This window comes from Salvelinus sp. IW2-2015, unplaced genomic scaffold (assembly GCF_002910315.2).
Source record: "Salvelinus sp. IW2-2015 unplaced genomic scaffold, ASM291031v2 Un_scaffold1798, whole genome shotgun sequence".
In the NCBI taxonomy this organism is placed as follows: domain Eukaryota; kingdom Metazoa; phylum Chordata; class Actinopteri; order Salmoniformes; family Salmonidae; genus Salvelinus; species Salvelinus sp. IW2-2015.
The window spans coordinates 104,824-117,563 of record NW_019943171.1 but is presented as its reverse complement, the minus strand read 5'-3'; the positions used below and the strand labels follow the sequence as shown (position 1 = coordinate 117,563).

At 44.1% G+C, this 12,740-nt stretch overlaps 1 protein-coding gene across 4 annotated transcripts in view; it reads right to left on the bottom strand.

Moving 5' to 3' along the window:
- The window catches only part of LOC112072005 (tetratricopeptide repeat protein 31), a 34,369-nt gene that overhangs the window by 3,927 nt on the left and 17,702 nt on the right, over positions 1-12,740 (bottom strand). For all 4 annotated transcript variants that reach the window (XM_070439605.1, XM_070439604.1, XM_070439606.1 and 1 more), the window contains exons 7-12: positions 5,635-5,680; positions 5,362-5,452; positions 3,746-3,887; positions 3,487-3,591; positions 259-349; positions 12-45 (exon numbers count right to left, since the gene is read on the bottom strand). In XM_070439605.1, coding sequence (XP_070295706.1) covers positions 12-45; positions 259-349; positions 3,487-3,591; positions 3,746-3,887; positions 5,362-5,452; positions 5,635-5,680 — 509 coding nt within the window. The remainder of the gene's footprint in view (positions 1-11; positions 46-258; positions 350-3,486; positions 3,592-3,745; positions 3,888-5,361; positions 5,453-5,634; positions 5,681-12,740) is intronic.

Sequence of the window (12,740 nt, the reverse complement as noted above, 5' to 3'; positions counted from 1 at the left end):
TATCCACCTACCCTGGCAAGCCCAATGAGGAATCCTGGCTCACCACTGAGGAAAGAGATTAGACAACTGAATTAGATCACACATTTTTTTTAAAAGTATGACCTACATTTCAGCAATAGCTCATAAATGTGTTCCTTTCCTTCCCATGTCATTTAAATTAGACTAATTCCTGACATTGCTGCCCTCTAGGCTTAAGAAGAGAAAGTGCATGTTTTTCCATACCACTGGCACAGCCTGCACAGTGGTGTTTGTCCTCACCCCTAGAAGCCTCAGGTGAGGTCAGCACAGCCTGTAGAGTGGTGAATCGCTCCAGCAGAGAGACACTCTGCCCCTCCTCAAAACCCAGATCCTAGAGACAGAGACGAGTGTGAGACAGAGCGAGAGGGAGAGCTTCCACCTAAAAGGAAGCGATTCCCAAACCTTCTATGACAAAGCCATCACCTAAAGAGAGATTAACCTGGAGAAGAGTCCCCTTAGCAAGCTGGTCCTGGGGCTCTGTTCACTGACACAAACAGACACCCCAGGACAGCAACACAATTAGACAACCAAATCATGAGAAAACAAAAAGATAATTATTTCCAATGTGTCAAGTAATTAACAAAAAACAGAGCAAACTAGAATGCTATTTGGCCTTAAACAGAGAGTACACAGTGGCAGAATACCTGACCACTGTGACTGACCCAAACTTAAGGAAAGATTTGAATATGTAGACTCAGTGAGCATAGCCTTGCTATTGAGAAAGGCCGCCATAGCCTGTCTTCTCTTGAGAGTGAATTTTGATAAACTCCCATATCTACTGGGTGAAATACCACAGTGTGTCACGTTCGTCGTATTGAGGAGACCAAGGCGCAGCGTGATATGAATACATTCTTCTTTTAATAACGGAAGAACACTGAACAAACAAAGTAACAAAAACGAACGTGAAGCTAAATAGAACGGGTGCTGACATGCAACTCCACATAGACAACTACCCAGAAAACCTAAATGGAAAATGGCAACCTAAATAGGATCCCCAATCAGAGACAATGATAAACAGCTGCCTCTGATTGGGAACCAATTCAGGCCACCATAAACCTACATTACCTAGACATACAAAATCCCCATAGATAAACAAAACCCCTAGACAAGACAAAAACACACATACCCACCCTCGTCACACCCTGACCTGACCAAAATAATACAGAAAATATAGAAAACTAAGGTCAGGGCGTGACACAGTGTGCCATCACAGCAGCAAGATGTGTGACCTGTTGCCACAAGAAAAGGGCAACCAGTGAAGAACAAACACCATTGTAAATACAACGCATATTTATGTATTTTCCCTTTTGTATTTTAACCATTTGCACATCGTTACAACACTGTACAGTCGTGGCCAAAAGTTGAGAATGACACAAATATTMATTTCCACAAAGTTTGCTTCTTCAGTGCCTTTAGATATTTTTGTCAGATGTTACTATGGAATACTGAAGTATAGCTACAAGCATTTCATAAGTGTCAAAGGCTTTTATTGACAATTACATGAAGTTGATGCAGAGTCAATATTTGCAGTGTCGACCCTTCTTTTTCAAGACCTCTGCAATCCGCCCTGGCATGCTGTCAATTAACTTCTGGGCCACATCCTGACTAATGGCAGCCCATTCTTGCATAATCAATGCATGCAGTTTGTCAGAATTTGTGGGTTTTTGTTTGTCCACCCGCCTCTTGAGGATTGACCACAAGTTCTCAATGGGATTAAGGTCTGGGGAGTTTCCTGGCCATGGACCCAAAATATCGATGTTTTGTTACCCGAGCCACTTAGTTATCACTTTTGCCTTATGGCAAGGTGCTCCATCATGCTGKAAAAGGCATTGTTCGTCACCAAACTGTTCCTGGATGGTTGGGAGAAGTTGCTCTCGGAGGATATGTTGGTACCATTCTTTATTCATGGCTGTGTTCTTAGGCAAAATTGTGAGTCAGCCCACTCCCTTGGCTGAGAAGCAACTCCACAGATGAATGGTCTCAGGATGCTTTACTGTTGGCATGACACAGGACTGATGGTAGCGCTCACCTTGTCTTCTCCGGACAAGCTTTTTTCCGGATGCCCCTAACAATCGGAAAGGGGATTCATCAGAGAAAATGACTTTACCCCAGTCCTCAGTAGTCCAATCCCTGTACCTTTTGCAGAATATCAGTCTGTCCCTGATGTTTTTCCTGGAGAGAAGTGGCTTCTTTGCTGCCCTTCTTGACCCTAGGCCATCCTCCAAAAGTCTTCGCCTCACTGTGCGTGCAGATGCACTCACACCTGCCTGCTGCCATTCCTGAGCAAGTTCTGTACTGGTGGTGCTGAATCAACTTTAGGAGACGGTGCTGGCGCTTTCTGGACTTTCTTGGGCGCCCTGAAGCCTTCTTCACAACAATTGAACCGCTCTCCTTGAAGTTCTTGATGATCCGATAAATGGTTGATTTAGGTGCAATCTTACTGGCAGCAATATCCTTGCCTGTGAAGCCCTTTTTGTGCGAAGCAATGATGACTGAACGTGTTTCCTTGCAGGTAACCATGGTTGACAGAGGATGAACAATGATTCCAAGCACCACTCTCCTTTTGAAGTTTCCAGTCTGTTATTCGAACTCAATCAGCATGACAGAGTGATCTCCAGCCTTGTCCTCGTCAACACTCACACCTGTGTTAACGAGAGAATCACTGACATGATGTCAGCTGGTCCTTTTGTGGCATGGCTGAAATGCAGTGGAAATGTTTTTGGGGGATTCAGTTCATTTGCATGGCAAAGAGGGACTTTGCAATTAATTGCAATTCATCTGATCACTCTTCATAACATTCTGGAGTATATGCAAATTGCCATCATACAAACTGAGGCAACATACTTTGTGAAAATTAATATTTGTGTCATTCTCAAATTTTGGCCACGACTGTATATATGCACATAATATGACATTTGTAATGTCTTTATTCTTTTGGAACTTCTGTGAGTGTAATGTTTACTTTTGCAGCCCACGAGAGTGGGCGAGAGAGCGCGACAGAGCGGGCGCGACAGAGCGGGCGGGAGAGAGAGCGAGACAGAGCGGGCGAGAGAGAGAGAGCGAGACAGAGCGGGCGAGAGAGAGAGAGAGAGCGCGTCAGAGCGGGCGAGAGAGAGAGCGCGACAGAAAGGGCGACAGAGCGCGACATGTTCCCTGTATCTAATATTAGGTTTTTGGTTGAATATCTGATAACATTCAGTATCAAAAATATTCAAAAATAGAGAAAGGGGGCAAATACTTTTTCACGGCACTGTACATGGAACAGCTGTGTGAGTAGCAGTGTGAAAAAGCACTAAACCTAAACTCCAGTCTTCCCGTCCTCCGCTGCTTTTCATAAAAGAAAGGAGACTAGGAAACAGTTTAGGAGATCTGTAACTATAGCTATACATTGCCATTTCCCATACGTATCATGAGCACGTTGGTAGCACATAGCCACATGTGTGTGTATTCAAAGATGTGTGTGTTCACCATAAGCTGTAAGACTTTGCAGTTGAAGAGATCGTTGACAGCCTCCTCACAGTCTTTATCCAGCTTCAGCACCTGTTCCATGGCTTTCTCCGCCTCACTGTACCGCTACACACACACATACACACACTTAGGAGGTCAAGACTCCTCAAGCCTGCATAAACATATATTATATAATTGGTAAATAATCACTATACGGAGAATTTGCATCCTATAGAATACAAAAGAACAGGAGAGGACAGTTATGCAGTCTGTGGTCCACCTTCATCCCAATGAGTGCACTGCCCTTGCGGAAGTGTCCTTTAGGCCAATCAGGTGCCAGCTGGATGGACCTCTCAGCATCAGACAGGGCCTGGGGGTACTGCTCCAAACAGCTATAACAGTACGACCGGTTCCCAAAGAACCTGGACGGACAGACAGATAAACACACACGGAGACACACACACACACACACATACAGAGACACACACACGGAGACACACACACACACACATACAGAGACACACACACGGAGACACACACACACATACAGAGACACACACACGGAGACACAGAGGGTAAACTGTGGTTTATTGTCTATGTCGTACTGTACCAATGTATTGATGTCGGCTAGACACAGTCAGTCTCCAGTATCTATGCTGCAATAGTTTGTGTCGGGGTGCTGTTATGTCTGGTGTAATTCTCCTGTCTTATCCAGTGTCCTGTGTGAATTTAAGTATTCTCCCTCTAATTCTCGCTCTCTCCCGCTCCCGGAGGACCTGAGCCCTAGGACCATGCCTCAGGACTACCTGGCCTGATGACTCCTTGCTGTCCCCAGTCCACCTGGTCGTGCTGTTTTCTAATATTTCTCTCTACAGCACCTACGGTCTCGAACTCTCAATGCTCGGCTATGAAAAGCCAACTGACCTGTTACACCCTCGACAACCACTGTGATTATTATTATTTGACCCTGCTGGTCATCTATGAACGATTGAACATATTGGCCATGTACTGTTATAATCTCCACCCGGCACAGCCAGGAGAGGACTGGCCACCCCTCATAGCCTGGTTCCTCTATTTCTTCCTAGGTTGTGGCCTTTCTTGGGAGTTTTTCCTAGCCACCGTGCTTCTACATCTGCATTGCTTGCTGTTTGGGGATTTAGGCTGGGTTTCTGTATAGCACTGTATAGCACTTTGTGACATCTGCTGATGTAAAATGGGCTTTATAAATACATTTGATTGATTGATATTAGGACAGGGACACATTTGTTGTTGTTTTGGCTTTGAAATGATACAATGAGTATGAGGTTAAATTGTAGACTGTCAGCATTCATTTGAGGGTATTTTCATCCATTCATCCATTCCATTTCAACCGTTCAGAAATTACAGGACTKTTTGTACATTTTAAGGGAAGAAAGGTATTGGGACAAATTCACTTGTGTACTAAAGAAATAAAAAGTGAAGTAGTTGGTTCCATATTCCTAGAACACAGTGACTACATCAAGCTTGTGACTCCGCAAACTTGTTGGATGCATTTGCTGTTTGTTTTGGTTGTGTTTCAGATTATTTTGTGCCCAATAGAAATGAACGGTAATTAATGTAGTGTCATCTTGGAGTCACTTTTATTGTAAATAAGAATAGAATGTTTCTAAACACTTCTACATGAATGTGGATGCTACCATGATTACGGAAAATCCTGAAGTAATTGTGAATAATGATGAGTGAGAAAGTTAAGAGGCATAAATATCATACCCCCCCAAAAATGCTAACCTCCGCTGTAACAACAAAAAAGGCGTCACTGTCCTAATACTTTTGGAGCTCACTGTAACTAGCGTATTGAGGTCAGAGGTCATGCTGTAGTAAGTGATATAATGCAGACATATAACGATGTGATATTACCTGTAATCCTTTGGGTCGTATCTGATGGCTTCTGTAAACATAACGATGGCTTGAGAATACTGGCCCTCCTGCACCAGCTTGATCCCTTTTTCTACAGGGCACATACACAGCCAGAGGCTCAAATGTACAAACAACATCTGAGCATGTTTGCACAGCAAGGTGTGTGTGTGTGCACCCGTATGTGTGTGAGGGTGTGTACAGAGAGTAGTGTGTGTAATTGATCACTGCCTAACGCTGCCACACCTGGATGGATGGATAAACGCACACACTCACCTGTCAACGAGGCGCTTCTCTTAGTCACAGCATCTGTTCCATTCACCTGAAGAAGCCAGAACATGTTCCCGAAAAAGTAAGGCAAACACATTAATTTGTTCGCATATTAGCTCCCTAGAGTTTGTCCTACCTAGGAAGATGTTTATTGTCACTGTAACCTGCAGCTTTAGGCCTGGGTTGCTGTTATAACATGCTAATAAGCACTTTGTGGAAAAGTGTTAGATAAAAAGCACGTAGGCCTAGGATACATCAGTAAAATGTGACTGACTTTCTAGGAAATGATATATATATATAAATAAATAAAACTGTTGGTAACCTCTGACCCAGTGACACGACTGACCGTGCTCTAGCCTGTGCACTGAGGCAGTGTATGTGTATCCATGTATATGTATGTGTGAGACTATGCAAGGTCAAACACATAAACGTTCCAATAACTGTTTACCATGCCATCCAGATGCAGAGTTCACCTCACCTTAGGGAGGACATTGAACCTGCCACGACCTACAGATATCAACACGATGGGAGACCAGATAAAAGCCTTTTGCTTATTCATGACAAGATTGTTGGAGTTGGATGAATAATATTTTTATATAAACATACAGTACCAGTCAAAAGTTTACACCTACTCATTCCAGGGGTTTTCTTAATTTTACTATTTTCTGCATTGTAGAATAATATTGAAGACATCAAAACTATGAAATAACACATATAGTAAGATGGTGCCGAAGAGGATGGCTGACGTTTTAATGTTCCTAACCAATTGTGCTATTTTGTTATTTTTATAGCTTATTTTTTAAACTTATTTTGTACATAATGTTTCTGGTACCGTCTCTTATGACCGAAAATAACTTCTAGACATCAGAACAGCGATTACTCACCACGAACTGGAAGAAGCGTTTTCCTTCAACGAGTCTGACGAGAAAGATATACTGCTCTCCCGGGAACAGGCCCAGATCCCTGCCATTTGCGTGAAGAAAAGACGGAGGAAAAGAGGAAGCAAATCACGCTGCCTTCTGAGAATCTATAGGCGAGCGAGTAAACTCCCACTGCCAACCGTCCTACTTGCTAACATGATTATCCTACCAACAGGACATTAAGAACTGTAATATCTTATGTTTCACTGAGTCGTTGCTGAACGACGACACAGATAATATAGAGCTGGAGGGATTTTCAATGCACCGGCAGAACAGAGAAGCTACGTCTGGTAAGACGAGGGGTGGGGGTGTGTGTCTTTTTGTCAATAACAGCTCGAGGTATTGCTCGCCTGAGGTAGAGTACCTTATGATAAGCTGTAGACCACACTATCTACCAAGAGAGTTCTCATCTAAACTATTTGTAGCCGTCTATTTACCACCACAGACCGATGCTGGCACTAAGACCACGCTCAACCAACTCTAAGGCCATAATCAAACAAGAAAATGCTCACCCAGAAGCGGCACTCCTAGTGGCCAGGGACTTTAATGCAGGCAAACAAATCAGTTTCACCACATTTTTACCTGCATGTCACACATGCAACCAGAGGGATTTTTTTAAATAAAAAACCTACAGACCACCTTTACTCCAAACACAGAGATGCATACAAAGCTCTCCCCCGCCCTCCATTTAGGAAATCTGACCATAATTCTATCTACCTGATTCCTGCTTACAAGCAAAAACTAAAGCAGGAAGTACCAGTGAGTCGCTCAACACGGAAGTAGTCAGATGACGTGGATGCTACGCTACAGGACTGTTTTGCTAGCACAGACTGGATGAATCCTGGGAACACATTCCAATGGCTTTATCAATAAGTGCATCGACGGCATCATCAACACAGTGACCGTACTACATATCCCAACCAGAAGCCATGGATTACAGGCAACATCTGCATTGAGCTAAAGGCTAGAGCTGCCACTTTCAAGGAGCGGGACACTAATCCGGACACTTATAAGAAATCCGCTTTGCCCTCAGATGAACCATCAAACAAGCAATACAGGATTAAGATTGAATCCTACTACACAGTCTCTGACCCCCTGCCAATGTGGCAGGGCTTTGAAAAATATTTCAGACTACAAAAGGTACACCCAGACGCGACCTGCCTAGTGACGCAAGCCTATCAGACGAGCTAAATGCCTTTTATGCTTGCCTCAAGGTAAGCAACACTGAAGCATGCACAAGAGTACCAGCTGTTCTGGATGACTGTGATAATGCTCTCGGTAGCCAATGTGAGCAAGACTTTTAAACAGGTCAACATTCACAAAGCCATAGGGCCAGATGGATTACCAGGACATGTACTCAAAGCACGCGCGAACTAACTGGCAAGTGTTTTCATTGACATTTTCAACCTCTCCTTGTCTGAGTCTGTAATACCTACATGTTTCAAGCAGACCACCATAGTCCCTGTGCCCAAGGAAGCGAAGGTAACCTGCCTAAATGATTACCGCCCCATAGCACTGGACAGTAATCAAAAGTGCTTTAAAAGGCTGGTCATGGCTCACATCAATAGCACCCTCCCGTATACCCTAGACCCACTCCAATTCGCATACCGCCCCAACAGAGCCACAGATAACGCAATCGCACTACACACTGCCCTTTCCCACCTGGACAAAAGGAACACCTATGTAAGAATGCTGTTCATTGACTACAGCTCAACGTTCAACACCATAATGCCCACGAAGCTCATCATTAAGCTAAGGACCCTGGGCTGAAAACACCTTCCTCTGTAACTGGATCCTGGACTTCCTGACCGGCCACCCCCAGCTGGTAAGGGTAGGCAACAACACGTCTGGCACGCTGATCCTCAACACTGGGGCCCCTCAGGGGTGTGTACTTCCTGTTCACCCACGACCACATGGCCAAACACGACTCCAACACCATCAATAAGTTTGCTGACGACACAACAGTGGTAGGCCTGATCACCGACAACGATGAGACAGCCTATAGGGAGGTGGTCAGAGAACTGACAGTATGGTGGCAGGACAACAACATCTACCTCAGCGTGAGCAAGACAAAAGAGCTGATCGTGGACTACAGGACGAACAGGCCTCCATTAACATCAACGGCCTGTAGTGGAGTTTCAGGTTCCTTGGTGTCCACATCACCAATGAGCTATTATGGTCCAAACACACCAAGACAGTCGTGAAGAGGGCACGACAAAACCTTTTCCCCTCAGGAGACTAAAAAGACTTGGCATGGGTCTCCAGATCCTCAAAAAGTTATACAGCTACTCCATCGAGAGCATCCTGACCGGTTGCATCACCGCCTGGTATGGCAACTGCTCGACATCTGACCGTAAGGCACTACAGAGGGTGGTGCGTACGGCCCAGTACATCATTGAGGCCAACATTCCTGCCATCCAGGACCTCTATACCAGGTGGTGTCAGAGGAAAGCCCATGAAATTGTCAGAGACTCCAGTCACCCAAGTTATAGACTGTTTTCTCTGCTACCGCACAGCAAGCGGTACCGGAGCGCCAAGTCTAGGATCAAAATGGTCCTTAACAGCTTCTTCCCCCAAGCCATAAGACTGCTGAACAATGAATCAAATAGCCTCCGGACTATTACATTGACGACCCCCCCCCCCTCCATTTGTTTTGTACACTGCTGCTATTAGCTGTTTATTATCTATGCATAGTCACTTCACCCCCACCTACATGTACAAACCATCAAGCGCTATGTTTAAACTGGCTCTCATGAGGACCGCCACAGGAAAGGAAGACCCAGAGTTACCTATGCTGCAGAGGATAAGTTCATTAGAGTTAACTGCACCTCAGATTGCAGTCCAAATAAATGCTACAGAGTTCAAGTAACACACACATCTCAACATCAACTGTTCAGAGGAGACTGCGTGAAATCAGGCCTTCATGTTCAAATTGCGGCAAAGAAACCACTACTAAAGGCCACCAATAAGAAGAGACTTGCTTGGGCTAAGAAACACGAGCAATGGACAGTAGACCAGTGGAAATGTGTTCTTTGGTCTGATGAGTCCAAATTTGAGATTTTTGGTTCCAACCGCCGTCTCTTTGTGAGACGCAGACAGGACAATGTTTTGCAGCAGTTTTGCAACAGGACAATGACACAACACATCTCCAGGCTGTATAAGGGCTATTTGACCAAGGAGGAGAGTGATGAAGTGCTGCATCAGATGACCTGGTCTCCACAAATCACCCGACCTCAACCCAATTGAGATGGTTTGGGATGAGTTGGACCGCAGAGGGAAGCAAAAGCAGCCAACAAGTGCTAAGCATATGTGAAAACTCCTTCAGACTGTTGGAAAAGCATTCCAGATAAAGCTTGTGGAGAGAATGCCAAGTGTGCAAAGCTGTCATCAAGGCAAAGGTGGCTACTTTGAAGAATCTCAAATATTAAATACTTTTTTGGTTACTTCATGATTCCATGTGTTATTTTATAGTTTTGATGTCTTCACTATTATTCTACAATGTAGAGAATAGTAAAAATAAAGAAAAACCCTTGAATGAGTAGGTGTGTCCAAACTTTTGAGTGGTACTGTACGTCTCAGCTACCATTACACAATAACTGCGTTTCTTGGACATACCAGTCGTTTACAATTCAACTGAGAGTGGCGGAAGTGAAATGTTACAATTGACCCCGTATGCGGGGTTAAACGTAACAGGCTGCACGGCAGTGTTAATTTTGTCAACAATAACTATGACGAAAAATATTAGTCAACAACCTGTTTTTCCCTGATGAAAACTAATGACAAAAACTAAATTGTTGTGTTTATATTTTTGTTCAGAATATTTTCATAAACTATACCAATCAAAAGACCTCATCTTACTGAAAAATGATACATCATTAGACACATGGGGAATGTTCCACAGGACAATCCAAAAAAGAGAGCTGGCAATTTAGAATGATAGTAAAAGGTATGATAGTATTTTTTCTTCTTCAATAATCACATCTATTAGTTCCTATTTTAACTCTAGACTAAGGCGTCCAATTTATCCCTGGTCTCCCCTATTACAGTAGACAGTTAACACTCCTACTACTGACAGCAACCTATTGCCAACACACAGTAAACAGATACTGTACCTAGTTATCCTTAGACCCCGACCCCACACTCCTACCACARTAAATAGATACTGTACCTAGCTATCCTTAGACCTCGACCCCACACTCCTACCACAGTAAATATATACTGTACCTAGCTATCCTTAGACCCCGACCCCACACTCCTACCACAGTAAATAGATACGTAACCTTTACTTTATCCTTAGACCCGACCCCAAACTCCTACCACAGTTAAATAGATATTGTACCTAGCTATCCTTAGAACCCACACTCCTACCACAGTAAATAGATACTGTACCTAGCTATCCTTAGACCCCGACCCCAAACTCCTACCACAGTAAATAGATATTGTACGTAGCTATCCTTAGAACCCACACTCCTACACAGTAAATAGATACTGTACCTAGCTATCCTTAGACCCCACACTCCTACCACAGTAAATAGATATTGTACCTAGCTATCCTTAGACCCGACCCCCACTCCTACACAGTAAATAGATACTGTACCTAGCTATCCTTAGACCCCACACTCCTACCACAGTAGTAAATAGATATTGTACCTAGCTATCATTAGACCCCGACCCCACACTCCTACCACAGTAAATAGATATTGTACCTAGCTATCCTTAGAACCCACACTCTACACAGTAAATAGATACTGTACCTAGCTATCCTTAGACCCAACTCCTACCACATAAATAAATCTGTACCTAGCTATCCTTAGACCCAAACCTACCACAAGTAGATAGATACTGTACCTAGCTATCCTTAGACCCCACACTCCTACCACAGAAATAGATACTGTACCTAGCTATCCTTTAGACCCCACACTCCTACCACAGTAAATAGATACTGTACCTAGCTATCCTTAGACACCCCACACTCCTACCACAGTAAATAGATATACTGTACCTAGCTATCCTTAGACCCCACACTCCTACCACAGTAAAAATACTGTACCTAGCTATCCTTAGACCCCACACTCCTACCACAGTAAATAGATACTGTACCTAGCTATCCTTAGACCCCACACTCCTACCACAGTAGATAGATACTGTACCTAGCTATCATTAGACCCCGACCCCACACTCCTACCACAGTAGATACTGTACCTAGCTATCCTTAACCCCACACTCCTACCACAGTAAATAGATACTGTACCTAGCTATCCTTAGACCCCACACTCCTACCACAGTAGATAGATACTGTACCTAGCTATCCTTAGACCCCACACTCCTACCACAGTAAATAGATACTGTACCTAGCTATCCTTAGACCCCACACTCTACCACAGTAAATAGATACTGTACCTAGCTATCCTTAGACCCCGACCCCACACTCCTACCACAGTAAATAGATACTGTACCTAGCTATCCTTAGACCCCGACCCACACTCCTACCACAGAAATAGATACTGTACCTAGCTATCCTTAGACCCTACCCCACACTCCTACCACAGTAAATATATTGTACCTAGCTATCCTTAGACCCGCCCCACACTCCTACCACAGTAAATAGATACTGTACCTAGCTATCATTAGACCCCGACCCCACACTCCTACCACAGTAGATACTGTACCTAGCTATCCTTAGACCCCACACTCCTACCACAGTAATACTACCTAGCTATCCTTAGACCCCACACTCCAACACAGTAGTAGATACTGTACCTAGCTATCCTTAGCCCTGACACTACCACCAGAGCAGACAGTTATCCATCAACACTCTTAGTGCAGACAGCAAGTAATCACCAACACTGCTATAACAGCTATCAAACAGCAAGCTTTCACCAACTAGCTAGCTCCTAGCTATCCTTAGACCCCGACCCCACACTCCTACCACAGTAAATATATACTGTACCTAGCTATCCTTAGACCCCACACTCCTACCACAGTAAATAGATACGTTACCTAGCTATCCTTAGACCCCACACTCCAACCACAGTAAATAGATACTTACCTAGCTATCCTTAGACCCCACACTCCTACCACAGTAGATAGATAACTGTACCTAGCTATCCTTAGACCCCACACTCCTACCACAGTAAATAGATACTGTACCTAGCTATCCTTAGACCCCACACTCCAACCACAGTAAATAGA